The sequence below is a fragment of the Macaca thibetana genome, chromosome 7 (assembly GCF_024542745.1).
Source record: "Macaca thibetana thibetana isolate TM-01 chromosome 7, ASM2454274v1, whole genome shotgun sequence".
NCBI classification, from domain to species: Eukaryota; Metazoa; Chordata; class Mammalia; order Primates; family Cercopithecidae; genus Macaca; species Macaca thibetana.
This window is the reverse complement of record NC_065584.1, coordinates 31,587,662-31,614,128: the sequence shown is the minus strand read 5'-3', so window position 1 is coordinate 31,614,128 and position 26,467 is coordinate 31,587,662. Positions and strand designations below refer to the sequence as shown.

General features: G+C 39.6%; 2 protein-coding genes across 2 annotated transcripts in view; both read left to right on the top strand.

The window, feature by feature from the left end:
• The window catches only part of IFT43 (intraflagellar transport 43), a 315,828-nt gene that overhangs the window by 239,316 nt on the left and 50,045 nt on the right, over nt 1–26,467 (top strand). The window contains exon 4 of the mRNA XM_050798880.1: nt 15,279–15,346. Coding sequence (XP_050654837.1) covers nt 15,279–15,346 — 68 coding nt within the window. The remainder of the gene's footprint in view (nt 1–15,278; nt 15,347–26,467) is intronic.
• On the top strand, nt 6,294–14,064 carry LOC126959585 (ubiquitin-conjugating enzyme E2 L3-like; the record flags this gene model as incomplete). Its single annotated transcript, XM_050798925.1, has 1 exon — nt 6,294–14,064. A coding segment is annotated over one exon (504 nt), but the record flags the coding sequence as incomplete, so codon positions are not given.

The window sequence follows — 26,467 nt, the reverse complement described above, 5'->3', positions numbered from 1 at the left end:
GAGTCTTGTGAGAGATCAGGTTTCCTAAAGCATCAAGGTTACAGCATGCTTCTACTGCTCTCAACTTGCTCCAAGTCATTCCATCCTGGATTTGGTTGAGGTAGCAAGTCTTAGACTGTGCTTGTACAAAGTCACTAAGTCATGTGCCAGGAGGGGTTGCTTCTTAGAGTGTTGGGAATTTACACCTTCAATATTGTGCACATTTCTGGCTACACACATGCTGGGTTGATTTTAATAAATGGAAAGGAGTTAAGAGAATGACAGAAATGTATAGGTTTTGATTTCTGATGAATGTTGAAAAGAATGTTTATGTTGGCTGAATGGCAAAAAGTATGGGGAAATGGGGCATGTCTTTATAAGTGTCTGAAAGGTATATAGATCCAAGAAGAGGAAGGAGGGAGAGCTGATTTAGGATGACCCAAAAGGATATAATTGAGATTAAGAAGATGCCATCCAGGGTGGGAAAGTCCAGGGTGAATTTGAAGAATGACTTTCAGGGCTGAAATCTGTTCTCTTTGGATCAGCCTCTTCAGCAAACTACTGGCAGCCCTATCCCATGAGTCACTTAAATTGGGCAGTTTGATGACTCTGTATTGAGCTGTAGGATATGGCTCTTTTTCTTATAGGTTATGTGTGACTATTTGGGAAGTGCGACACCAGTAGAGCATTTGCCAACACCGTGGCTGTCCTGAGCATCACATTTACGTCTCAGTGAGCTACAGAACTGTGGTTTCCTCTTCTTGATTCGGGCAGCTTTAAAGGATATCTCTCTCTTCAGGGAAGCTCGAATAGATAATTGGATCCCTAGAATGAAATATATGCAAGGCCTCCCCCAAGTAAAAGGCCCTATAACATCTGGCCACCAAAAACTCCCATTGTCTCAACCCTAAGCATTGAAGATTTCTCTTCTGAAGTCTGCATTTTATTACTATCGTTATTATTTCTGAAAATAATATAACAGCCTCTATTATCACTATTTATTAGGAGTCTACTGTATGCCAGGGATTTTCTCCAGTGTCTATGGTAGACCTGCAAGGGACTCATGATCATTCTCATTTTACACATGAGGAAAAGGAGGCTCAGTGAAGATATGATGGGCCCAAGGCTGCCCAGCTAGAAAGAGACATTTCTAGAATTTGAACCTAGGACTGCCCCTCCTTCCTGCTCCCTCTTCCTTTCCTCCCCTGCCTCCCTGTCCCCACCTTTAAATGGCTTTTCCCCTTTGCTTCCTTGTGGCAAAATCACATGTCCTTCTTGATTCAGTCCCTCCTTCTTCAAAGCCACTCCACTGTTGGTATGAGGAAAATATCTTGTAGCATGCAGTAAAGACACAGCTGTCTTCCAAGTGCGAAGATTTATACTGAATGCAGCCTAACACAGCTTGGCCCACTGTTCAAGCTGTTATTAATATGATTTTGGCATCACTTTTTAATTCTGACTTTGCCCTTAATGCTTCCCTCAATCTAATCCTTGACTTGCCTCGTTAAAGGGGTAAGGATTAGACCATGCTATTTTCTGGACCTCCTATCTTATTGAACATATTTGTATCATTGACAGGTACATCTTATCTTGAGCCCGGGAAATAAATGAAAGAAATGTGGTCCTTTCAGTTTGGTCTTGCCAGGTCTTATATTTGTATTATCAGTCTGGATGGCATGGATCTAGTCTCTCTTGTTGTTGGGTACTTTGTTTCAGCCCAGATTGGTGGTTTTCTATGGCGGTTCTGTCCTTTCAAGCCCGTTCTAGGTGGCATGCAACAACTAGCCACTAAGCAATCATGTATCATCTGCTTCATTGCAAAGCTCAGGTATCGGACACACCTGCATTTGAATCCTTGCCCTGTTATTTACAAATAGTATGATTTTTAGCTGAGTTAATCTCTAAGCCTCAGTTTCCTCATCAGTAAACTTAGTATGTTGTAGTACGTACTTCATCATATCATAAAATTCAGCAAATAATCCTCCTAAAGCTTTCATGTATGGTAAACCCTCAATAGACATTGGATATTATTATTTTATCATTAGCTTTGAATTCGTTAATATATTATTTCTAATTACCTAGCTTGGCTTATTCACCATCAGTCAAGTCCTTATGCTGACACATTCTCATTTCTCTCTGTAGCCTGTGTTCTCTCTGTTTTTGTCTGTGTCCCCTTCATGTCAGCTTAAATGGATAAGTGTTTGGTGTTGCCATTTACATCTGTTTTGCTTAGGTGCCTTCCTCCTAGGTACCTTCTTCCTAGGTACCTGAATTCAGTTTGCCACAATTCATACATCCATAGAATTACAGAAATTTGGAAGTGGGAGGAATCATTCTACCATGAAGAAAAACCCAGGATTGTGGACCTAGTCTGTGGGAGAGCAAGGACTAGAAGCCAGAAGCCAGATTACTTGGTGTCTCATCTATTGTATTTTTGTTTTTGTTTTTGTTTTTTTGAGACAGAGTCTTGCTGTGTCACCCAGGCTAGAGTGCAGTGATGCAGTCTTAGCTCACTGCAACCTCCACCTCCCGGGTTCCAGCGATTCTCATGCCTCAGCCTCCAGAGTAGCTGGGACTACAGGTGCATGCCACCATGCCTGGCCAATTTTTGTATTTTTAGTAGAGGCAGGGTTTCACCATGTTGGCCAGGCTGGTCTTGAACTCCTGACCTCAGGTGATCCTCCCACCTCAGCCTCCCAAAGTGCTGGGATTGCAGGCATGAACCACCCTGCCCGGCCTCTAGTGTTCTTCTACCACATTGTTTTCTTCTCCAATTTCAGGTATACACAATTAAAATATATCCCACAGGAGGCTGGGGTGGGCAGGGAGGCACTTTTATCTAAAAGCACCTTCCTCCATCACCTGTAGTCATGGCAGGGATCTTGAGACCCTGTGTTTTGGGTGTAGAGTAGTTTTCTGGTCCCCAGCATGTTAGGAATTACCAACCATTAGGTGGAGAATGTCCCATTGTTTTTCACTGAGCACATGCATTGAGGAACAACCTCCATGCTGGTACCCTCCTCCATACCAACCCTGCCTTTTTTCTCTTTTGTTAAACCTCAACTTTATGCATCTAGTTTCTTTATTGTTTTAACTTTCCATTAAAATTAGAAACACCCAGAAAAGTAGAAAAGATTAGTATAATGAACAACATATATCCATCAACTAGATTCAACTGTTACTACCATTTTGCCATATTTACTTAAATTATAATTTATAAAATATTTAAAAATATAATGTATGTTTTATACATAATTTTTTGCTGAATTATTTCAAAGCAAATTATAGGCACCAAAGCATGTTACTTAGACACTTCAGCATATACCAAAAAAAAAAAGATAACTTTCCTAGAAAGCCACAAGTCTACACCTAACAGTATGAATAATTTCGTAACACCATCTATTACTCACTCCAAATTTATTTCCCACTGTTGTCTTCAAAGTATTTTTATAGCTCTTTTGTTCACACCAGAATCCAATCAAGAATCACACGATTAGTTTATTTCTCTTTTAATTTAGACTAGTCCCCTGACTCCCTCACTTTTACTTTTTTTTTTTTTTTTTAAATGATAGCGTCTCACTCTGTTGCCCAGGCTGGAGTGCAGTGGTGTGATCATAGCTCAGTGTAGCCTCAACCTCTTGGGCTCAAGCGATCTTCTCACCTTAGCCTCCTGAGTAGCTAGTATTACACCTGTACACCATCACACCCAGCTAATTATTATTATTATTAGTAGTAGTAGTAGTAGCAGTAGTAGAGATGGGGTCTCACTTTGTTGCCCAGGCTGGTCTTGAACTTCTGGCCTCAAGTGATCCTTCTGCCTCAGCCTCCCAAAGTGTTGGGATTACAGGCATGAGCCACTGCACCTAGCCCACTCCTATCTTTTTAATGGCATTGACACTTTTGAAGAGATTAAGGCCAGTTCTTCTACCAGAGTTTCCCACATCCTGGGTTTGTTTGATTCTTTCTTCCAAGTGTCATTTTACTTATTACTTTCTCACCTGATTTCCAGTAGGCTGGAAATCAGACTGGAAGGCTTGATTAGATTCCAGTTGAATGGTTTAGGCAGGAAGTTTACCTGGGTGGTGTCGTGTGTTTCAAGTGGCAGCACATTACATCCCACTGTTAATGCTGCTAAGTTTGATCACTGAGTTAGGATAATGATAGATATCTCCATTGTTAAGGAATGTTTTTCTCCCCTGCAAGTAGCAGGTAATATACGGGTTGATTCTTTGGCACTGTGAGAATGCCCAGTTGCCCACCAGTCAGTCTTGTACCTAATGGCTTTAGCATTCATTGATCATCAGCTTTCTTTCTTATACATAAAATAGACTTTGCATTTTTTTATGTCCATTTCAGCCTGAGAGAACTACGTTTATTCACAGGAGTTCAGTTCTAAGCTTGGGTGATCCATTACCTTCCATGACCTTAAATCTACTGTGGAGAAACTCATTTCTCTGAGGGATTAGTTGTCAGACCCAGGGTTGAGGCAGGAGGAAAAAACTGGCAGAGTTGGAACTGTGCGTGGAGGACAGATTGCAGGAGTAGATGCCAGCCCTGCAGCGTATGCACATACCGTATTACTGTCAGTCTTTTCACTCACCAAGCATATAAAGAACAGCTTTCTTGGATCTTCTCTAAGATTGCTGGAGAAAGAAAGGGAAGTTTGCTTTTAGTCAGTAATCTAAGATTGAATGTGGGAGCTACATTGCTTCTAGAAGCTGGAAGATGGATATGTGCGAAGTTTGCAATTGATCTTGCTTAACTAAATATCTTTCTGTTGGAATGTATGCGTGTATTTAGACTGGCTTTTTGAAACAGGTTGCAGTTTGGACTTAGAACTCTTGGCCTGATTCATATTTTGGGGTTAGGGTGGAGTTTCTCCAGGACTTCTGAGAGTGTGTGAGAAGTTTTTAAACTCAGAAGGCTCCTTTTTTGGCACTGCAGCATCTTTTCTGTTTTGGCATCTTAAGAATCTGGGGGAACCATATAAAGATCAGAAACAAGTCTGGCCCTAAAGACTCCCTCTGACATGGTAATTCCAGTTATTGAATCCTAGCCCATTCGGATGAGACCATATAAAGAGGCCATTTCCTGAAATTCCTGCTCTCTGCCTCTCACAGGCTCCTTTTTGTAGAAAGCTGGTATTTCAGGACTGCAACTGCCAGTCACGTGCTTCCAACTCTTTACTCGCAGTCATTCCTGCCCCCTGTTTATTTTTGGAGAGAACACATTTTTGCTGCTTTTCAGGAGCTATGCAGGGTCCTGCCCCCTCCGTCCATCAGGCGGCAGCCCCAGCAGGCCGTGCTCATTTCCCACACTCGGAGACGTGACTCCAGCTTTTAAGAGAGAACACGAGAGATACACTGCCTAAGGACTACCGTCACTCGATCCTATTTCTGTCCCTCTTGGTGTTACATATTTTAAGACTCTTTCTTTTTTTAAAACAAGTTTAGGGAATGTTACCTGGCAGTAAGTCAGCCAAAATTGGAAATCATTTTTCCAGCTGTTGTCTTGGGGCTGTGCCCCTGAATTTCAGGAGAGTAATTTAAAGAATACACCAGGACTTTTGAATTCTAGGATCAGGCCTTCTCTTCTTTCTGGCTTTTAAGTTTATTTAGCTCTAATCCCTCTCTTCCATGTAGTTTTGTCCTCTCCTCCTTAACACAGGAATAGAAAATAGATTCTTCCAAAATGCCAACTCAAACAGATGTCTTCCCAAGTGCTTAATCAAGGAGGACTCTTGAGTTGATGGACTCTAGGAAAAAAATGCCACGACCGTCTTAGCCTGCCTGAAGGTTAAGTTTTTAGCTTCAATGATGGAGCAGGAGTAAATTCTTTTTCCTGTAAATGAGTAGGCCATTAGGTAGAGAACTCAGACTCACAACATTTGAAGAACAAAATAAATCGTGCGTTTGTGTCTTCCTCTGCTCTGTAGGAAGGACCCATGGTCCAAATGGAAAGATCTGTGAATAAAGGGCTTTAACTTCTCATCAGTCCAGGCAGGCACTGGAGCTCTGACAGTTGAGCTGGCGAGGACATTCACACCCCCGTAGGTTCCCCAGCATCTGATCTGTCACCTCCGGGAAGGGAAGGCCAGCAGTCCTGGCAGCTGGTCATAAAAGGAGCAACAGCAGTGGCTGGCCTAGATGTGTGTCCAGTGTTTCAGATTGCCCTGGGGAGACAGCCGTGGGCTTTTTTTGAAATGAGGATAACTAGGTGTCTAGGTGTCTATGTGTCATGATACCTCTTAGGGAGAGCAGCCAAGTATTCAGGGACTGGACTGTATACGCAAAAGAAACCGACTAGACCTTTAAAATCACATTGCTGGGGAAAGGAGCAGCACCAAATCCAAGATTGCGACCAGCAGAAGGCTGATGAAGGAGCTTGAAGAAATCCACAAATGTGGAATGAGAAACTTCGTAACATCCAGGTTTGAGGAAGCTAATTTCTTGACTTGGCAAGGGCTAATTTTTCCTGACAACCCTCCATATGATAAAGTGGCCTTCAGAATGGAAATCAGATTTCCAGCAGAGTACCTATTTAAACCACTGAAGACCACAGTTAAAACAAAGATCTATCACCTAAACAATGACAAAAAGGAGCAAGTCTGTTTGCCAGTAATTAGTGCTGGCAACTGGAAGCCAGCAACCAAAACTGACCAAGTAATCCAGGCTGTCATAGCACTCGTGAACAACCCCCAGCCCGAGCACCCATTTCAGGCTGACCTAGCTGAAGAGTACTCTAAGGACTGTAAAAAATTCTTTAAGAATGCTGAAGAGTTTACAAAGAAATATGAGGAAAAGCGACCCATGGACTAAAATCTGCTGCAGTTGATTCCAGCAAGTATGAGCAGAGACCCCAAGCAGTGCATTCAGGACTCTGTGGAAAATTGACACATGCTACCGCCTGGCATTCACTTGTGGCACTTACTAATTTTCCATAGTTTTCTTAATCCAAAGTAGTCAGGAAACCTATAAAGAAAGGATTAAAAATTTAAGATGTTCTAAAAAAAATCATATTGCTACAAGCCGGTTGTCTGCTTACATTTCAGATTGTTTGTACTTAATTCAAACTGCCACATTATGATCAAGTTGCATCAGCTTCCACTCTACATTCATTGTAGAGTAATGAATGCTGAGGGGCTCAAACTCCCAAAAACATTTCCTGGGGACGCTTACAATATGATGGGCAAGTAACAACATTTTGCTACAGGAGAGTTATGTACCATCCCCAGTATCACTACACCCTTGGATCTGGTTGCTTCTGGAATGCTTTTTTCTTTACATTTCCAATCCAGGACAAGCCCCACTTTGCCCATAAAGTTTCCTTGATCTCTCCTTCTCCTCAGCACTCACTGAGTCTGTACAATTCTGTTTAGCTTTTAGACGTGTATTGTAAGCTTTATGCATGCTTATCAGAGCAGCCTTAATAATGCCCCAATAAAAACCACCAAGATGGCAAGAAAACTGCAAATTTTGGTGTAACTGCCCCATGGCTGAGGGATTCCTCCTCAGCTTCATCTTTGGATCCTGGATGCAGCCTCTTCCTGGAACAATTCTGTGTCTCCATCACGGACGCCTAATTCTCACTTCCATTGTGGCCTCTTGGGTTTCAGATTAAGCCTGACATCCAATTATGTGGATTTTGTACAGGCCTGATACACTGAACTCTGCATCTTCTTGGTCTCATGGAACATTTGGGACAGGGATGATATCTTCTACTTTTTCTATTGCACCCAGTGCACATGGGACCAGTGCCGAGTTCCCCACATGGGTAACAAGGTTGATTTCTGGGGAAGAGCGTATAACTTGGTAATAGTTGTTAATTAAGTCCATCTCATCCAGACAGGGTATTTGTGTGTGCCCATAATAAGACTCATACTAGGGGGTGTTTACAAAAACATTTCTAATCCTTGGACTCGGAGAAGGAAATCATGTGTGTAAGGACTTCCCATCAGGAGATAGGCATCTCCCTCTAAATGCCCAAGCCTACTTTGCAGAGAGCTAAGGCTACCTGTCCCTCCTCCTCTCCCCTCTGCTTCAGTGCTCTCTCCTGAGGTTGACCAGTGGGAAGCAAGCTAACTACCGTAGTCCTGACTCATTTTGCTCAGAGGATTTCTTTGCAATTTTTATTTTTCCGAGTGATCTCAATGTTTGGGTGGAGGAAATGAAAAGTAGCTTATACAGTTTTTATAATATTATATCAACTCCTAATGGCTTCAGTTATTAGTGAAAAAAATCCTTTGATTTTAGAAGTAGGTGTTAAACTGTATTGGCTTTGGAGAATTGACTTTTAGCTGGTGATCTCTTTGTTTTGAAGCTGCTGGTACCATTTTATAGTGGGAAGAAAATGAGAGGAAATGTGGCTTTGTGTTACCTCTAGGCAGAAGGGATTTTCACCCAATAGCCATGGCTTCCTTGGGTTTGTGGTTAAACAAGATAAAGATGATCATTTTGGTTTTTAGACTCTTAGGGAGCACTGTTAACCGTTTGATATCCATTAGTAAAGTGACAACTCAGGCCAGGCTCAAAGGAGCCATTTTAACCGGGGTAAGATGATATCTCAGTGTGGTTTTGGATTTGCATCTCTCTGATGATCAGTGATGTAGAACATTTTTTCATATACTTGGCCATTTGTGTGTCATCTTTTGAGATTCTTTTCAGATCCTTTGCCTGCTTTTTAATGGGGCTTTTTTGTTTTTTTGTTTTTTTTTTTTTTGCTATTGAATTATTTGAGTTTCTTGCATATTCTGGATACTAGTTTCTTGTTGGATAGTTTGCAGGTATCTTTTCCTATAGTTTATCTTTTCACTGTGTTGATTGTTTCCTTTCCAGTGCAGAAGGTTTTAGTAGATTTTATAGTGCCAGGTCTTACATTTAAGTCTTTAATCCATTTTGATTTGATTTTTTATATGGTGAGAGATGGGGAAGGTCTAGTTTCATTCTTCTGCATATGGAAATCTGGTTTTGCCCGCACCACTTATTGAGGAGACTGTTCTTTCCCTAATATGTTCTTGGTGTCTTTTTAAAAAATCATTTGGCTAGAAATACATGGATTTATTCCTTGGTTCTCTATTCTCTTCCACTGATCTATTTATTTTTATACCAATATTATGATGTTTTGGTTATTATAGCTTTGTAGTATTAGATATTTTGAAGTCAAATAGTGTGATGCCTCCATCTTTGTTCTTTTTTGCCCAATGTTGCATTGGCTATTCAGGCTCTTTTGTGGTCTCATACAAATTTTAGGGTTATTTTTTCTGTTTCTCTGAAGAATGTCATGGATATTTTGAGAGAATTGTATTGAACCTATAGATTCCTTTGGGTAGTACAGTCATTCTAACAATATTAATTCTTCTGATCCATGAGCATGAGATGTCTATTTGTTTATGTCCTCTTCAATTTCTTTCATTAGTGTTTTGTAATTTTCACTGTAGAAGTCTTTCACCTTCTTGGATAAATGTAATCCTAAGTATTTTTTTGTAGCTATTATAAATGGGATTGCTTTCCTGATTTATTTTTCAGCTAGTTTGTTATTGGTGTGTAGAAACACTACTGATTTTTGTATGTTGATTTCATATTCTGCAACTTTACTGAATTCACTTACTTATTCTAAGAATTTTTTGATGGAATCTTTAGGTTTTTGTATATATAAGATCATATCATCTGCAAAGAGGGACAGTTTCACTTCCTGTCTTCCAATTTGGATGACTTTTATTTGTTTCTCTTGCCTGATTACTCTGGCTAGAACTTCTAGGGCTATGTTAAATAAAAGTAGTGAAAGTGGATATCCTTGTCTTGTTCCAGTTCTTAGAGGAAAAATGTTCAGCTTTTCTCCATTAAGTATTATGTTAGCTGTGGGTTTGTCATATGTGGCCTTTATTAAGTTGAGGCCTGATTTGTTCCTTCTATGCCTGATTTGCTGAGAATTTTTATTATGAAGGGATGTTCAATCATATCAAATGCTTTTTCTGCATCTATTGAGATGATAATATGATTTTTATCCCTCATTCTATTGGTATGATATATCAGATTTATTGATTTGCTTATGTTGAACCATGCTTGCATCCCTGGGATAAATCCCACTTGATCATGGTGTATTATCTTTTTGATGTGTTGTTGGATTCAGTTTGCTCATATTTTGTTGGGGATTTTTGCATCCTGTGTTCATCAGGGATGTTGGCCTATAGTTGTTGCTGTTGTGGTGGTTGTGTGCTTATCTGGTTTTGGTGTCAGAGTAATAGTGGCTTTGTAGAAGAGTTAGGAAGAATTTCCTCCCATTCAATTTTTGGGAATAGATTGAGAAAAATTGGTGTTATTTCTTTGTAAGTTTGGTATAATTCAGTAGTAAAGCTATGTAGTCTTGGGCTTTTCTTTGTTGGGAAGCTTTTTATTACTGATTCAATCTCATTACTTGTTAGTGGTCTGTTCAGGTTTTCTATTTCTTCCTGGTTCAATTTTGGTAGGTTGTACGTGTCCAGGAATTTATCCATTTCCCGTAGGTTTTCCAATTTATTAGCATATACTTGTTCATAGTAGTCTCTTATAATCCTTTGTATTTCTGTGGTATCAGTTGTAATGTCTCTTTTCTCATTTCTGATTTTATTTATTTGGTCTTCTCTCTTTCTTGGTTGGTCTAGCTCACAGTTTGCTAATTTTGTTTATCTTTTCAAAAAGCCATCTTTTGTTTCATTGATCCTTTGTATTTTTTTAAGTCTCTATTTTGTTTAGTTCTATTCTGATCTTTATTATTTCTTTCCTTCTAGTGATTTGGGGTTTGACTGGTTCCTGCATTTCTAGTTCCCTGAGGTGTGTTGTTAGCTTGTTCATTCAGAATCTTTCCTTTTTTTTGGATGTAGGTTTTCATTGCTATACTTCCCTGTTGGCTGTGCTTTTGCTGTATCCCGTAGGTTTTGGTATGTTGTGTTTCTGTTTTCATTTGTTTCAAGAAATTTTTAAATTTTCTTCTTAATTTCTTCATTGATCCAATGGTTGTTCAGGAGCATGATGTTTAATTTCTGTGTATTTGTACAGTTTCCATGATTCCTCTTATTATTGATTTCTAGTTTTATTCCATTGTCATCTGAAAGATACTTGATATGATTTTGGTTTTTAAAAATTTCTTGACATTTGTTTTGTGGCCTAACATATGGTCTGTCCTGGAGAATGTTCCATGTGCTGATGAGAAGAATGTGTGTTTTGTGGCTACTGGATGAAATGTTTAGTAAATGTCTGTTAATTTCATTTGGTTTAAAGTGCAGTTTAAATTCCCAGTTTTCTTTATTGGTTTTCTGTCTAGATGATCTGTCCAGTGCTGGGAGAGTTAGATGTTGAAGTCACCAACTATTACTATATTGGAGTCTATTTAGATCTAATAATATTTGCTTTTCATTATCTGGAGGCTCTAGTGTTGGGTGCGTATATATTTAGAATTGTTATATTGATCACCTTATCATTATAGAATGACCTTCTTTATAGTTTTTGACTTAAAATCTGTGTTATCTCATGTAACTCGTGTAAGTGTAGCTTCTTCTGCTTGCTTTTGGTTTTTATTTGCAGGAATTTTTTTTCCATCCCTTCACTTTTAGTCTATGTGTGTCTTTATAAGTGAAGTACGTTTCTTATAAACAGCAAATATTGATGCTTTTTAATTCATTCAGCCAGTTTAGTGAGGAGTTTAATCCATTTTATTTCTGCCATTTTATTAATTGTTTACTGGTTGTTTTATATATCCTTTGTTCCTTAACTTCCTTTCTTAATTTTTATCATTGCAGTTTGATGGTTTTCTGAAGTGGTAATGTTTGAATTCTTTCTCTTTCCCATTTGTGTATCTGTTCTACTAGTGAGTTTTATACTCTCTTGTGTTTTCATGATGGTATATAGTATTCTTTCACTTCTAGATATGTAGGACTCCCTTAATAATTTATTGAAGGACTAGTCAGTGGTGATTAATTCCCTTGTTTTTGCTTATCTGGGAAGGACTTTATTTCTCCTTCATTTTTGAATAATAGCGTTGCTGGGCATAGTAATCATAGCTGACATTTTTTTTCTTTTCAGCACTTTGAATATATCATCACAATCTCTCCTGTCCCATAAGGTTTCTGCTGGGAATTCCCTTATGTGCAACTTGACACTTTCCTCCTGCCTTTGTTTGAATTTTATTTTTGTCTTTGACTTGACATTTTGATTATAATGTGCCTTGGAGAAGATCTTTTTGAGGTGAATCTATTTTAAGACCTTTGAGCTTCCTGTATCTGAATATCTATATCCCTTTCAAGACTTGGGAAGTTTTCAGCTATTATTGCATTAATAGATTTTCAATACCTTTGCCCATCTCTTCTCCTGAGACTTCAAAAATTTTAATACTTGTTTTCTTTATGGTATTGCATATGTCAAGTAGGCTTTCTTTATTCTTTTTTCTTTTTTGTCTAACTGAGTTATTTCATAAGACCTGTCCTCAAGTTCTGAAATTCTTTTTCTCTTGCCTGGTCTAGTTTATTGTTGAAGCTCTTGATTGTATTTTTTCTTGCTTTCATTGACTTCAGTTCCAGGATTTCTGTTTGGTTCTTTTTTATGATGGCTATCTCTTTATTGACTTTCCCATTCAGATCATGAATGATTTTTCTGATTTCTTTGTACCTTTTTTTTTTTTTGAGATGGAGTCTCGCCCTGTTGCCAGGCTGGAGTGCAGTGGTGTGATCTCAGCTCACTGCAACCTCCGACTTCCTGGTTCAAGCGATTCTCCTGCCTCAGCCTCCCGAGTAGCTAGGATTACAGACATGTGCCACCACACCCAGCTAATTTCTGTATTTTTAGTAGAGACAGGGTTTCACCATGTTGGCCCGGGTGGTCTCTATCTCCTGACCTTGTGATCCACCTGTTTCGGCCTCCCAAAATGCTGAGATTATAGGCGTGAGCCACTGCAATTGGCCTTCTTTGTACTCTTTTATCTGTGTTCTCTCATATCTCACTGAGTTTCTTTAATATCATTGTTTTGAATTCTTTTTCATCCATTTCATGTATTTTCTTTTCATTGGAATCTGTTACTGGAGAATTATTGTGTTCCTTTAAAGGTGTCATGTTTCCTTACTTTTTCATGTTTCTTGTGTTCTTACATTGATATCTGTGTATCTGGTGTAATAGTTGCATCTTCCAGTCTTATGGATTGACTTCCATAGGAAAAGACTTTTTCCTATAGATGTATCTATAGTGTTGGTTAGGTGGGGTGCTTTGGCTTTGATTCTGGGTGGGTGCGGTCATGTAGTTTTTATATATCTTCAGCTGTAATCAGCATCAGTGGGTATCAATGGGTTCTTTAGTGGCTTACGCTATAGCTGTTATTAGAGGCTGTGACAAGGCTTTGCTGCAAATGGGGATACCAAGTGGGCTTGTACTTAGGCACTGGTGGTGGGGGTGGAAAGCCAAATATGCTAGTCCCTGGGGCCCCCAGGTGGTGTGCATGGGCTCTGGTGATGGTGGATCTGGGCAGGTCAGTCCTTAGGCCTCCAGTGCCTTGCTCAGGTGCCAGGGGTGGCAGTGGTGGGCCAGGTGAGCCAGTCCCCAGGTCCCCAGGTAGTGCATATGGGTGGGTGGTGTCTGCAAGCTGGGTAGACTGGTCATCAGGCTTTTGGGAGACATACATGGATACTGGTGGCAGGCAGGGTAGGCCTATTCCCAGGCCCCCAGACCATGCGTGGGTGGCAGATAGGGCAGAACAGTCCTTTGGACCCCAGAAAATGTGCACCAGTGGTGATGGGCAGGCTGGATCCATCCTAGGCCCCTGGGTCGTGTGTGTGCTGGCAGTGGTGGCAGTGAGTGGGGTCAGCCTATCCTCAGGCCCCTAGATGGCATACATAGGTGCTAGTTGTTGGTGGGGGCAAGTCAATCCCCAAGTCTCTTAGGCACTGTACTCGGTCACTGGCAGCAGTGGCAGGGGTTGGGGTCGGCCTCTTGAGTAGATTTTTAATCCACCCACCAATTTAGTTTATGTCTTCTAAGCAAGTCTCACTCTTACATCTTTATTTTATTACTTTTTGGTTTATAAAAGCAGAAGAAAAAAGGAAAATTAAAATTGCCTATAATGGAGTCCCCTGTCAGTCATGTACATATAACTCATTAACACTAGATAGTATATGTTGATAATCATTTAAAAAAATGCATCAAAAGCATATACTTACTGTTTGGTAACATGTTTTTGAAAATTAAAATGTATCGAACTTTCTTATATCATTGGGTTTTTTTTTAATAACATGACTTTTTGTTACTTGCATAGTATTTTCATGTGTATTTTACCATTTACTTAATTCCTTATTGCTAGCAATTTTGGTTGTTTCTAGCTATTCACTACTCAAAAATAACATTATATTCCTCTCTGATTTTTTCCTTGGGATCAATTTCTGGGATTAGAATTGCTAGGTTAAAAAGTGTGAGCATTTTTCCATCAGTGACAGACTGGATTAAGAAAATGTGGCACATATACACCATGAAATAATATGCAACCATAAAAAAGGATGAGTTCGTGTCCTTTGTGGGGACATGGATGCAGCTGGAAACCACCATTCTCAGCAAACTATCGCAAGAACAGAAAACCAAATACTGCATGTTCTCACTCATAGGTGGGAATTGAACAATGAGAACACTTGGACACTTAAAGTATAATAAAGTATAGAACTTAAAGTATAATAAAATAAATAAATAAATAAATATTTCCATGATAAAAAAAAAAAGTATGAGCATTTTTAAGGCTTTTAATTAACATCACCAGATAGCCCTCCAGAAACATGGTACCAATTTATAACTCACCAGGAGGGTATGAAGGAACCCAGATTTTCATAGTAAGTTAGAAAGATCACTGTATTTTTATTCAGAAGGTAGGCCGAATATTGGTTGGTGTAGGTGAGCTTACCCCTAGCCATTGTGGTGCTTAAACACAAATGTTGGTCGGGCACAGTGGGTCACGCCTGTAATCCCAGCACTTTGGGAGGCCCAGGCGGTTGGATCACTTGAGGTCAGGAGTTTGAGACCAGCCTGGCCAACATGGTGAAACCCTGTGTCTACTAAAAATACAAAAATTAGCTCTGTGTGGTGGTGCGTGCTTGTAATCCCAGCTACTCAGGAGGCTGAGACAGGAGAGTTGCTTGAACCCAGGAGGCGGAGGTTCCAGTGAGCTGAGGTCACGCCACTGCACTGCAGCCTGGGTGACAGAGCGAGATTTCATCTCAAAAAATAGAAAATAAAAAATAAAATAAAATAAATGCAAATGTTGAGTGAATGTGTTTTTTGACTTCTCTTTCCTTGTAGACTTCCTCTCCTAAATTACCTCGCTGCCGAGAGGGAGGCTGGGCAGGTGATTCCGTGAAGGTTTCGAAGTGAGTACTAGCAGCTCATAAGAGTGGGGGTGGGGGTGGACACGGCTGGGGGGACTTTGCTCCTGTGTTGTTTTATTTTTTACAATAGCTTTATTGAGAAAAAATTTACATACCATACAATTCACCCACTTAAAATGTACAATTTAATTGTTCTTAATATATTCACAGAGTTGTGCAACCATTGCCACAATCAATTTTACAACATTTTTATCACCTCCCCACCAAAAGAAACCCTGTATCTATTAGCAGCACTTCCCATGTCCCCCCAACCTCCCTAGATCTAGGTGGTTACCAGTCAACTTTCTCTCTCTCTGATTTGCATATTCTGGACATTTCTTGTAAGTAGAATCTATATTATGTGGTCCTTTATGGCTGGCTTCTCTCACTTGTCATAATGTTTTCAAAGTTTATTCGTGTTGTAACATTCTGTGTTCTTAATTTTCTAAACATAATGGAATTGCCTGTTGTAACTGCTGATGAACTCTGCAGTATGTCCTCCCCTGACATCTATCAGTCATCATTCATAAAGGGAAACAATACAGATGTCCCATCACCCTGCCTAGTTGATATCTTGTGTTTACTGTAAGCTGGCATGAATATTGATTCCATAACCATAACTAACATTATCTCATCAGCCTCTCCAGAGCTCCTGGAAAGGCTGGGAAACCTGATGTCACAGTGCATGTGGCAGCACTTTATAAACTGCATAGGGCTCACAGTGTGGGACTGTAGATGCAGATGCCATTCTCTCTGAGCTGGATGATGTTGAGCAAGATGTTTACCATGGCTGAGCCCCTGGATGGACACACTGATGTTCCCTACAGGGCGATTCAAAGACTAAAGGAAATTACATATGTAACAGGAATGTTGCTGTTGTGTTTAGCCCTCCCAGCCTTTCCACAGCTTAGACCAGAAGCTGATCCCTGTGGTTCCATATTGAGAGGTGGCAGAGTGTGGTGAGAGCCACAGGTACTGGAGCCAGCTGCCTAGCTTTGAATCCTAACTATCTCATTTATTATCTAAGAGACCCCAAGCCAGTAATTTAACATCTCTGGTCTCCATTTCTGCATCTCTACAATGGGGTTAAAAATAGTTCTTACTTGAAAGGATCATTGTGAGGATTAAATGAATTCATATGTGTAAAATATTTAGAAGAGAGAGAAGCATTTAGGAAGCACTTGTAGATGTTGGCTATTATGATGATGATGATTACTCTTTCTTTTTTTTTTTTTTTGGGACGGAGTCTCGCTCTGTCGCCCAGGCTGGAGTGCAGTGGCCGGATCTCAGCTTACTGCAAGCTCCGCCTCCCGGGTTTACGCCATTCTCCTGCCTCAGCCTCCCGAGTAGCTGGGACTACAGGCGCCCGCCACCTCGCCTGGCTAGTTTTTTGTATTTTTTTAGTAGAGACGGGGTTTCACCGGGTTAGCCAGGATGGTCTCGATCTCCTGACCTTGTGATCCGCCCGTCTCAGCCTCCCAAAGTGCTGGGATTACAGGCTTGAGCCACCGCGCCCGGCCAACGATGACTCTTTCTTATCCCCATTCTGTCCTCATAGTTAGGCTTCGACCATATTCTTCTCACAGGCATTCTGGCAGGTGGTGATGTTTATGAGTTGCAGGAGCTTTGGGATCTTTATGGTGCCATAAATGCTTCATATGAAGGGTCTGTTTGGGAGAAGTAATTGCAGATCAAGAAAAGCAATCGTTATTTTGAATATCAGGAATCTTCTTTAATTGTGAACTACATTAAAGCCTTAAGCATAGGAATGTCAGCTTTCCAAAGCTGTAGTATCAGAAGTATTTTCTAAACCTTATGTTGGTAAGAATTAGCCAGGGGTGTTCAAGAGAGAGAATACAGTCACAGATTCTTAGTTTCTGTTTCTGGTTGGGACAGTAAAACCCCTTCTTCATTCCTCTTTTCCACTTACCACTAGAGACAAACTAAAACCATGGATTCAGGCTGCTAAAAGCCTAAAATAAAACAAAGCAGAACAACAACAAAATAAGGCAGGTTGGACAAGTTTGAATTAGACATAATCAATGAATGATATCCCCTTGGATTTCTGCCAGCATCTGGGAATGCACATGACCTAGAGTAGAAATCTCTGCAAGATCTACATCCATCCAGGATGAGCATCCACATCTCAGGGATGGTTTCAGAATTACCTTGTTTCAAATAAGGAGAAAGTATTCCTCAAACTTCTTCCTACCACATACTCTCTTGCATTTCTTCCATGCTCAAACTGGCAGAATTTTCATGCTAAGGTGTGGTAATTATGTCATCTCTTGTTTTACTCGTAGGAAGCAACATCACAGTCAGGTTAAAACCATGGGTATCTGATTCAGACATACCAGGGTTTGAATTCAGGTTTCAGCATTTAACTGGCTGTGTAAACTTGGAGAAGTTACTTAACCCTGTAAAGTAGCAATAATAACACCTATTGCCAAGAATTGTTCTGAGTCTTGAACACACAGGAAGAGTACTCAGCATAAAGCTAGTACCTAGCTTGTTGCTGCAATTAAGTTATGAATAACAACAGTGCATAAGGAGTAAAGTAATAAGGCAGGTCTCTCTACGTTTTATGGTTCTAAAACATAAAAGTGTTAGGTAACATGTGCTCTGTAAATGGCATCTATAGTAGGATGGTGCTGGCTGTCACCTTCAGCCACATTTGTTAGTCTCTGTAGCTGTCAGCACCTTCCAGATGCTTTAAACAGGCTTTGATTACAGTTAGTCTTTGTGATTCTTGAAGTTTGATTCATTGCTTACATATAGTTAATCTAGGCCAGCCTGACAGAGAATATGATAGTAAGACCAAGACATTTTGCTAGCCTTTACCTTTGGTCGCATTTTATGGACGAAGTAAGTGGAGTCATAGATGCCTGTAAGTCAGAAGGAGCAAGTGCTTAATGTCTTTTAGTTCAGTTCAGAGTCCAGTTCTAAAGACTGGATTACAAATCATTTCATTACTTAATCTCTTGCACTAAGTCTTAGATGAAAGATAAATATATATATATACCAGTGGGATGGCCAGTTATCGAATTTAACTACTTAAGATATACACGGGAATAGTTTCTCAAAGAATAGTCATTATTCTAGTTTAGAATTTACTTGAGCAGTTGTTGCCTTCAAAATGGCACTATCTTGAAAGAGCTCTATGAGAACTACAAACCACTGTTCAAAGAAGTCAGAGATGATGCAAACAAATGGAGAAACAGTCCATGCTTATGGACAGGAAGACTCAATATTGTTAAAATGACCATACTGGCAAAAGCAATTTATAGATTCAATGCTATTTCTATTAAACTACCATTGACATTCTTCACAGAACTTTTCTAGAAAAAAACTATTTTAAAATTTATATGGAACAGAAAAGGGCCCAAATAGCCAAGGCAATCCTAAGCAAACAAAAGCAAAAACACCTGGAGGCATCACACTACACAACTTCAAACTATACCACAGGGCTACAGTAACCAAAACAGCATGGTACTGTACAAAAAGAGACACATAGACCAATAGAACAGAATAGAGAACTCAGAAATAAGACCACATACCTGCAACTATCTTCAACAAACCTGACAAAAAAAGCAATGGGGGAAGGATTCCTTATTCAATAAATGGTGTTGAGATAACTGGCTAGTCATATGCAGAAGATTGAAACTGGACCCTTTCTTTACACCATGTACAAAAATTAACTCAATATGCATAAAAGACTAAATGTAAAACCCAAAAATACAAAAACTCTGGAAGACAACCTAGGCAATACCATTCCGGACATAGGATCGGGCAAAGGTTTCATGATGAAGACACCAAAAGCAATCACAACAAAATCAAAAATTGACAAATGGCATCTGATTAAAGTAAAGCACTTCTGCACAGCAAAGGAAACTGTCAACAGAGTGAGCAGACAACCTAGAGAATGGGAGAAACTTTTGCAAACTATGCATCTGACAAAAGTGTAGTATCTAGCATCTATAAGGAACTTAAATTTACAAGAAAAAAACCAACCCCATTAAAGGATGAATAAACACTTTCTAAAAGAAAGACATACATGCAGCCAGCAAGTTCAAAATCACTGATCATTAGAGAAATGCAAATCAAAACCACAATGAGATACTATCTTACACCAGTCAGAATGGCAGTTATTAAAAAGTCAAAAAAATATGGCCAGGCACGGTGGCTCACGCCTGTAATCCCAGCACTTTGGGAGGCCAAGGTGGGCAAATCACCTGAGGTCGGGAGTTTGAGACCAGCCTGACCAACAGGGAGAATCCCCCATCTCTACTAAAAATACAAAATTAGCTGGGCGTGGTGACTCATGCCTGTAATCCCAGCTACTCAGGAGGCTGAGGCAAAAGAATTGCTTGAACCTGGGAGGCAGAGGTTGCAGTGAGCCCAGATTGTGCCATTGCACTCCAGCCTGGGCAACAAGAGTGAAACTCTAATAATAATAATAATAATAATAATAATAATAATAACAACAACAACAACAACAACAACAGATGCTGGTGAGGTTGCAGAGAAAAAGGAACGATTGTACAGTGTTGGCATGAGTGTAAATTAGTTCAGTCATTGTGGAAGACAGTGTGGTGATTCTTCAAAGACCTAGAGACAGAAATACCATTTGACCAGCAATCCCATTACTGGGTATATACCCAAAATAATATATCATTTTGTTATAAAGACACATGCATGTGTATGTTCATTGCAGCACTATTTGCAATAGCAAAGACATGGAATCAACCTTAATGCCCATCAATGGTAGACTGGATAAAGAAAATGTTGTACATATACATCATGGAATAGTATGTAGCCATAAAAAAGAACAAGATCATATCCTTTGCAGGAACATGGATAGAGCTGCAGGCCACTATCCTTAGCAAACTAGTGTAGGAACAGAAAACCAGACACTGTATGTTCTCACTTGTAAGTGGAAGCTAAATGATGAGAACACATGGACACAGAGAGGAGAACAACACACACTGGGGCCTATTGAAAGGTGGAGGGTGGGAAATTGGAAAGGATCAGGAAAAATAACTACTGGGTACCACGCTTAATGCCAGGGTGATGAAATAATTTGTACAACAAACCCCTGTGACACAAGTTTACCTATATAACAAACCTGCACATGTACCCCTGAACTTAAAAGTTAAATTAAAAAAAAAAATCACTATTAAAAATATTTACTTCCGTTTTTTGCCACCCTCTCCTTCCACTTTTTTCTCCCTCCCCATTCCCCAACATCCCCCAGTACACTCTTTTTCCTGAACCTGAAAATAAGTTGTAGATGTCATGACATTTCACCCCTAAATACTTTAGCATGCATCTCTCAAGATTAATGACATTCTCTACAGTTTCACAGTATCACTCATATCTAAGACATTTCATAGTGGTTTAATAATATTTAATATATTGTTTGTATTTCAATACCCCCCTTTGTTCCCCCAGATGTCTCTTATAACTCCAGGATCCAATCAGAGCTCAAATACTGCATTTCATAGTTGTCTTTTTAGTCTCTTTATCTAAACTAGTCCTCACCCTTCCCCATTCCCCACCAAGACATTGACTTTTATGAGGAACCCAGGCCAGTTGTGTTGTTGAATGTCTCACATTCTGGGTTTCTCTAATTGATTCTTCATGGTAAGATTCAAGTTAAAGATTGTGGACCAGAACAGGTGATCACATGTCCTTCTTAGCTTATCAAATTAGGAGGCATGTGACATCAGCTGATCGCTTGGTTGGTGTTACTAAGTTTTATCACTTGGTCTAGGTGGTGATCTCTAGATCTCTCCATTGCAAAGGTTCTTTTTTTCCTTTATAAATAATTAGTAATTGTTTGGGGTACCACTTTGAATCCTGTTCACCCACACCCTTTCACCCAGTTTTAGCATCCATTAATGATCCTTGCCGGAATCAGTTATTATATCGGGGATTGCAAAATGTTAACTTTCTAATTCTACCATTCTATATTAATTGCTTGGAGTTTTTTTTATAAAGAAGAATTTCCTTTTCTCCTTTTTTCTTTTTCTATTGCTTTCTCTCTTTAAAATCATGGACTCATGGATTTTTTTAAAAAACTGTTTTATTTTAGATTCAGGAGATACATGTGCAGGTTTGTTACAGGGGTATATTGTATGATGCTGAGGTTTGAGCCTCTATTGATCCTGTCACTCAGATAGTGAATACAGTACCCAATAGGAAGCTTTTCAGTCCTCTCCCGCAGCCCCTTTTGGAGTCCCCAGTGTCTGTTGTTCCCAGCTCTATGTTTATATGTGCCCAGGATTTAGCTCCTACTTATAAGTGAAACCTCCAATATTTGGTTTTCTGTTTCTGCATTTGTTTGTTTAGGATAATGGCCTCCAGCTGTGTCCATATTGCTGCAAAGGATGTGATTTCATTCTTTTAAATGGTTACATAGTATTCTATGTGATATATATATATATCTCACATTTTCTTTATCCAGTCCACCATTGATGGACACCTAGGTTGATTCCATGTCTTTCCTGTTGTGAACAGTGCTGCGATGAATATATGTTTGCATGTGTCTTTTTGATAGAATGATTTATTTTCCTTTGGGTATGTATATACCACCCAGTAATGGGATTGCTGGGTCAAATGGTAGTTCTATTTTTAGTTCTTCGAGAAATCTCCAGACTGCTTTCTACAGTGGCTAAACTAATTTACATTCCCACCAACAGCGTGTAAGCATTCCTTTTTCTCAGAAGCCTCACCAACATCTGTTATTTTTTGACTTTTTTAACAATAGCCATTCTGACAGGTTTGAGATGGTATCTCATTGTGGCTTCAATTTGCATTTCTCTGATAGTGATGTTAAGCATTTATTCATATGTTTGTTGGCTGCTTGTATGTCGTCTTCTGAGAAGTATCTGTTCATGGCCTTTGCCCACTTTTTAATGGGATTATTTGTTTTTTCCTTGTTGATTTGTTTAAGTTCCTATTCTGGATATTAATCCTTTGTCAGATGCATAGTTTGCAAAAATGTTCTCCCATTCTGTAGGTTGTTTGTTTACCCTGTTGATAGTTTCTCTTGCTGTGCAGAAGCTCGTTAATTTAATTAGATCCCACTTGTCCATTTTTCCTTTTGTCACAGTTGTTTTTGAGGACTTCGTCATAAATTCTTTGCCAAAGCTGACATCCAGAAGGGTATTTCCTAAGCTTTCTTCTAGGATTTTTATAGTTTTGAAGTCTTACACTTAAGTCTTGGATCCATCTTTAGCTAATTTTTCCTATATAGTGATAAGAAAGGGTCCAGTTTCATTCCTTTACATATGGTTAGCTAGTTTTCCCAGCGCCATTTATTGAATAGGATGTCCTTTCCCTGTTGCTTATTTTTGTCAACTTAGCCACAGATTGGTTGGTTGAAGGTATGCTGTTCTAGTTCTAGGTTTTCTACTCTGTTTTAGATTATTTATTTATTTATTTTTGAGACAGGATCTTTCTCTTTCTCTGTTGCCCAGGCTGGAGTGCAATGGTGCAATCATAGTTCACTGTAACCTCAGACTCCTGGGCTCAAGTGATCCTCCTGCTTCAGCCTCCCCAGTAGCTAGGAGTGCAGGCATGTACCACAATGCCTGGCTAATTTTTTTAACTTCTTATTTTTGTAGAGCTGTGGTCTCACTGTGTTGCCAAGGCTGGTCTCAAACTCCTGGCAGTCCTCCTACTTCGGCCTCCCAAAGTGCTGAGATTATAGCCATGAACTACTGCACCCAACTGGATTCATGGATTTGTATTGTTCATTGTGTTATAACTCATTTCCATCATCCCTTTTTTTTTTCTATAATACTTATGTTTATTAGTGCTCAGATTGTCCCATTTTTGGCCAGGGAGAACTTCGGGATGGCTCTTATGCCTTTGTGCTGTATTAGTATTTGAGTACGTGCTTGCTTTTCAGTGCAGCAAGATATTCCAGAATAATTTTGTTCAGTCCAGGAGTCAGCTGCTTCTCCAAAGAGGCCTGGGTCCTTTTGGTGGAGAATAGTTATAGAATTCAAGATCTATGGGCACACTGCATTGCTATTGGATATCTTTGCTTCTAGGCTCTTTTAGTAGGTAGAACTAGTAAACACATTAAAAAAAATACGCTCTATCCTGTAACACACATAAAATAGTTTTACAGTTACTATACTAATGTCATTATCAAAAACAAACTCCTAGGTAAAGCTCAAGATTTCTTGTGGTTCTTTTTGTCCTTAGACTATATCACACTAGGCCGGGTGCGGTGGCTCACGCCTGTAATCCCAGCACTTTGGGAGGCCGAGGCAGGAAGATCACGAGGTCAGGAGATCGAGACCATCATGGCTAATAAGGTGAAACCCCGTCTTTACTAAAAATACAAAAATTAGCCCAGTGGCGGGCGCCTATAGTCCCAGCTACTCAGGAGGCTGAGGCAAGAGAACGGCATGAACTCGGGAGGCGGAGCTTGCAGTGAGCCGAGATTGCGCCACTGCACTCCAGCCTGGGCAACAGAGCGAGACTCCATCTCAAAAAAAAGAAAAAAAAATAAAAGAATATATCACACTAAGGTTCAGGATACTGTTTTCAGAAGTTATTTGAATTATTTCTCATATAGGTTAAGATATCAATTTAATACACAATTACATTCACTTGTTTCTGTGTTCAATTTTAAGGTTGTTGAAAATCCTTTTTATTTAATTTACTCTTGAATGTGTAGAACATTTACACCAATGAAGAGTTAAAATTGTACAGAAAGATATACTCAGTGATGTCTCACTCCCATCCTTATCATCCCTCCACCTCATTCCCATCCATCCCTTATAGGTAGTTGCTTTATTAGTTTCTGGTTTATCTTTCCTATACTTCTTTTTGGAAAAGTAAACATACATATATATATAATTATATATACATATATAAACATTATATAATTTAATAATATACATATATAAATTATATATGTATATATGTTTTTATATTTTCTCCTCCTTTGTTTCTATATCCTAGGTATCGGTGAACTATGGCCCACAGGCCAGCTGCCTATTTTTATAAAGTTTTATTGGAATATAGCCATGCTCTTTCATTTTAAAAATTGAGATTGCTGATCCATGTGGAATTTATTTTGGTGTATGGGTTTACTTTTTTCTAAATGGCTATTGTCCCAGCACCGTTTATTTAAAAATCCATCTTTCTCTAGTGATTTGAGAAGCCACCTTTATTGTATTCTAAATCTTTGTATGTATCCGAGTCTGTTTTTGGATGCGTTATTCTGTGCTAGTGGTCTCGCTATTCCTATGCTATTATGTACCATGCTGTTTTCCTTATAGACCATAACAGTCATTTTCCTTTTTAGTGTTAAGGAAAACAAGAAGGTGATGCAGAAATGCTGGTCTCATCTATTAATGTGAATCTTATGGAGGAGCTTTGTTTTCCTAAATTATTAGGGGATTTTAGTACTTGTCATATCTGGAATTTATTTTGAAATAAGAAAATAAGACAAATCCTGTCTGCTTCTTAGAGAACAAAAGATTATCACAAGTATTCATTCCTCAGTGAAAATATTAAAGATTTTTCCAGATCAAATCCATTTCCTCTTGGAGAGAGAAGCTTTTCCTTGTCACGTATTACTTTCCGAGGTATTCACTTGCTTGACTTTTCAGTCTGTGGCCTGGTTCTGACCCCTCGAAATGTTGGAGTGCCCCGGGCTCTTCTCTAACCTCCTCTCTTCTCTGTCAACACTCACTTTCTGCATGATCTCAACCTGGTCTCAGGTTTGACTGTCGTCTACGCAGTGATGACTCCAGAATTTATGTTTATATTTCCAGCCCAGTTCTCCTTCTGGACAGCCATTTGCCTGCTTGATGTTTTCAACGGGAATATGCAACACAAACCTGACACATCCAAATTAGTCTTCTTAATTTCAACCCCTTCTACCCCCTCCCCTAATTGTGTCTCCAAAGTCTTCCCTAGATCTCGGTAAGTGGTGACTCTATCTTCCTAATTGCTCAGATTGTAAACTTTGGAATTATCCTGGCCTCCTCTCTTTATATCACCCTATTCAGTCTGCCAGCAAACCCTGTTAAGTCTACTGTTGAAATACATCTGTTGTCTGAACTGCCAGCCCCTGACCGCAGCCATCATTTCTTGCACTGGCTCAAGTAAGAACTTCCTGACGAGGCTCCTTCTGTGTTATCTCTGCATAACCAGTGTGACTCTTTCAAAACATAGGTGCAAACCTTTTACTTGTATACCCAGAACCCTGCCGTAGCATGCCACCCAGTCAAAGTAAAACCCAAAGTCCTTACCATGGCTTACAAGGTCCTACCTGACCTCACTTTACATAAAGTAGCACCCCTCATCGCTCTGTGGTCCCCATTGCCTGCTTTATTTACTGCCACCTGACATATCCGCATGCATGCATACATAATCTCTTTTTCTATCTGCTACAATGTAAGCTCCACGAGAGGAGACACACTCTCTTATTTACATACCCCCAGTCTCTTTAACAGTGCCTAGTCCATAATAAGCACTTGGTGACTATTCAACATACGAATGATCAGATCAGTATTTTTTAAATTAATTATTTTTTATTATACTTTAAGTTCTAGGGTACATGTATATACCATGGAATACTATGCAGTCATAAAAAGGGATGAGTTCATGTCCTTTGTAGGTACATGGATGCAGCTGGAAACCATCATTCTCAGCAAACTATCGCAAGAACAGAAATCCAAACACCGCATATTCTCACTCATAGGTGGGAATTGAACAGTGAGAACACCTGGACACAGGAAGGGGAACATCACACACTGGGGCCTGTTGTGGGGTAGGGGGAGGAGGGGAGGGATAGCATTAGCAGATCAGTATTTTTAAATGGTCACTTTGCTTTCAGTGTGGAAGGTGGAGAGCTGAAAGGCTGGAAGACCTGTTGGGAAGTAATAATCTGCATGAAAGATAAGAGCCTAAACCAGGGCTGTGGTGTGAGGATGGAAAGGAAAGATGATGTGGAGACATTTTGGAGGTAGAGTTAATAGAAATGCCAGTGGTTGGATGTGGGGCAGAGGGGGGAGTTGAAGGTCACTGCAAGGAGCGCCACTTAGGTGTCTGGTTGGGTAATGGTGCTATAAGCGAGGGAAGGCAGGAGAGACC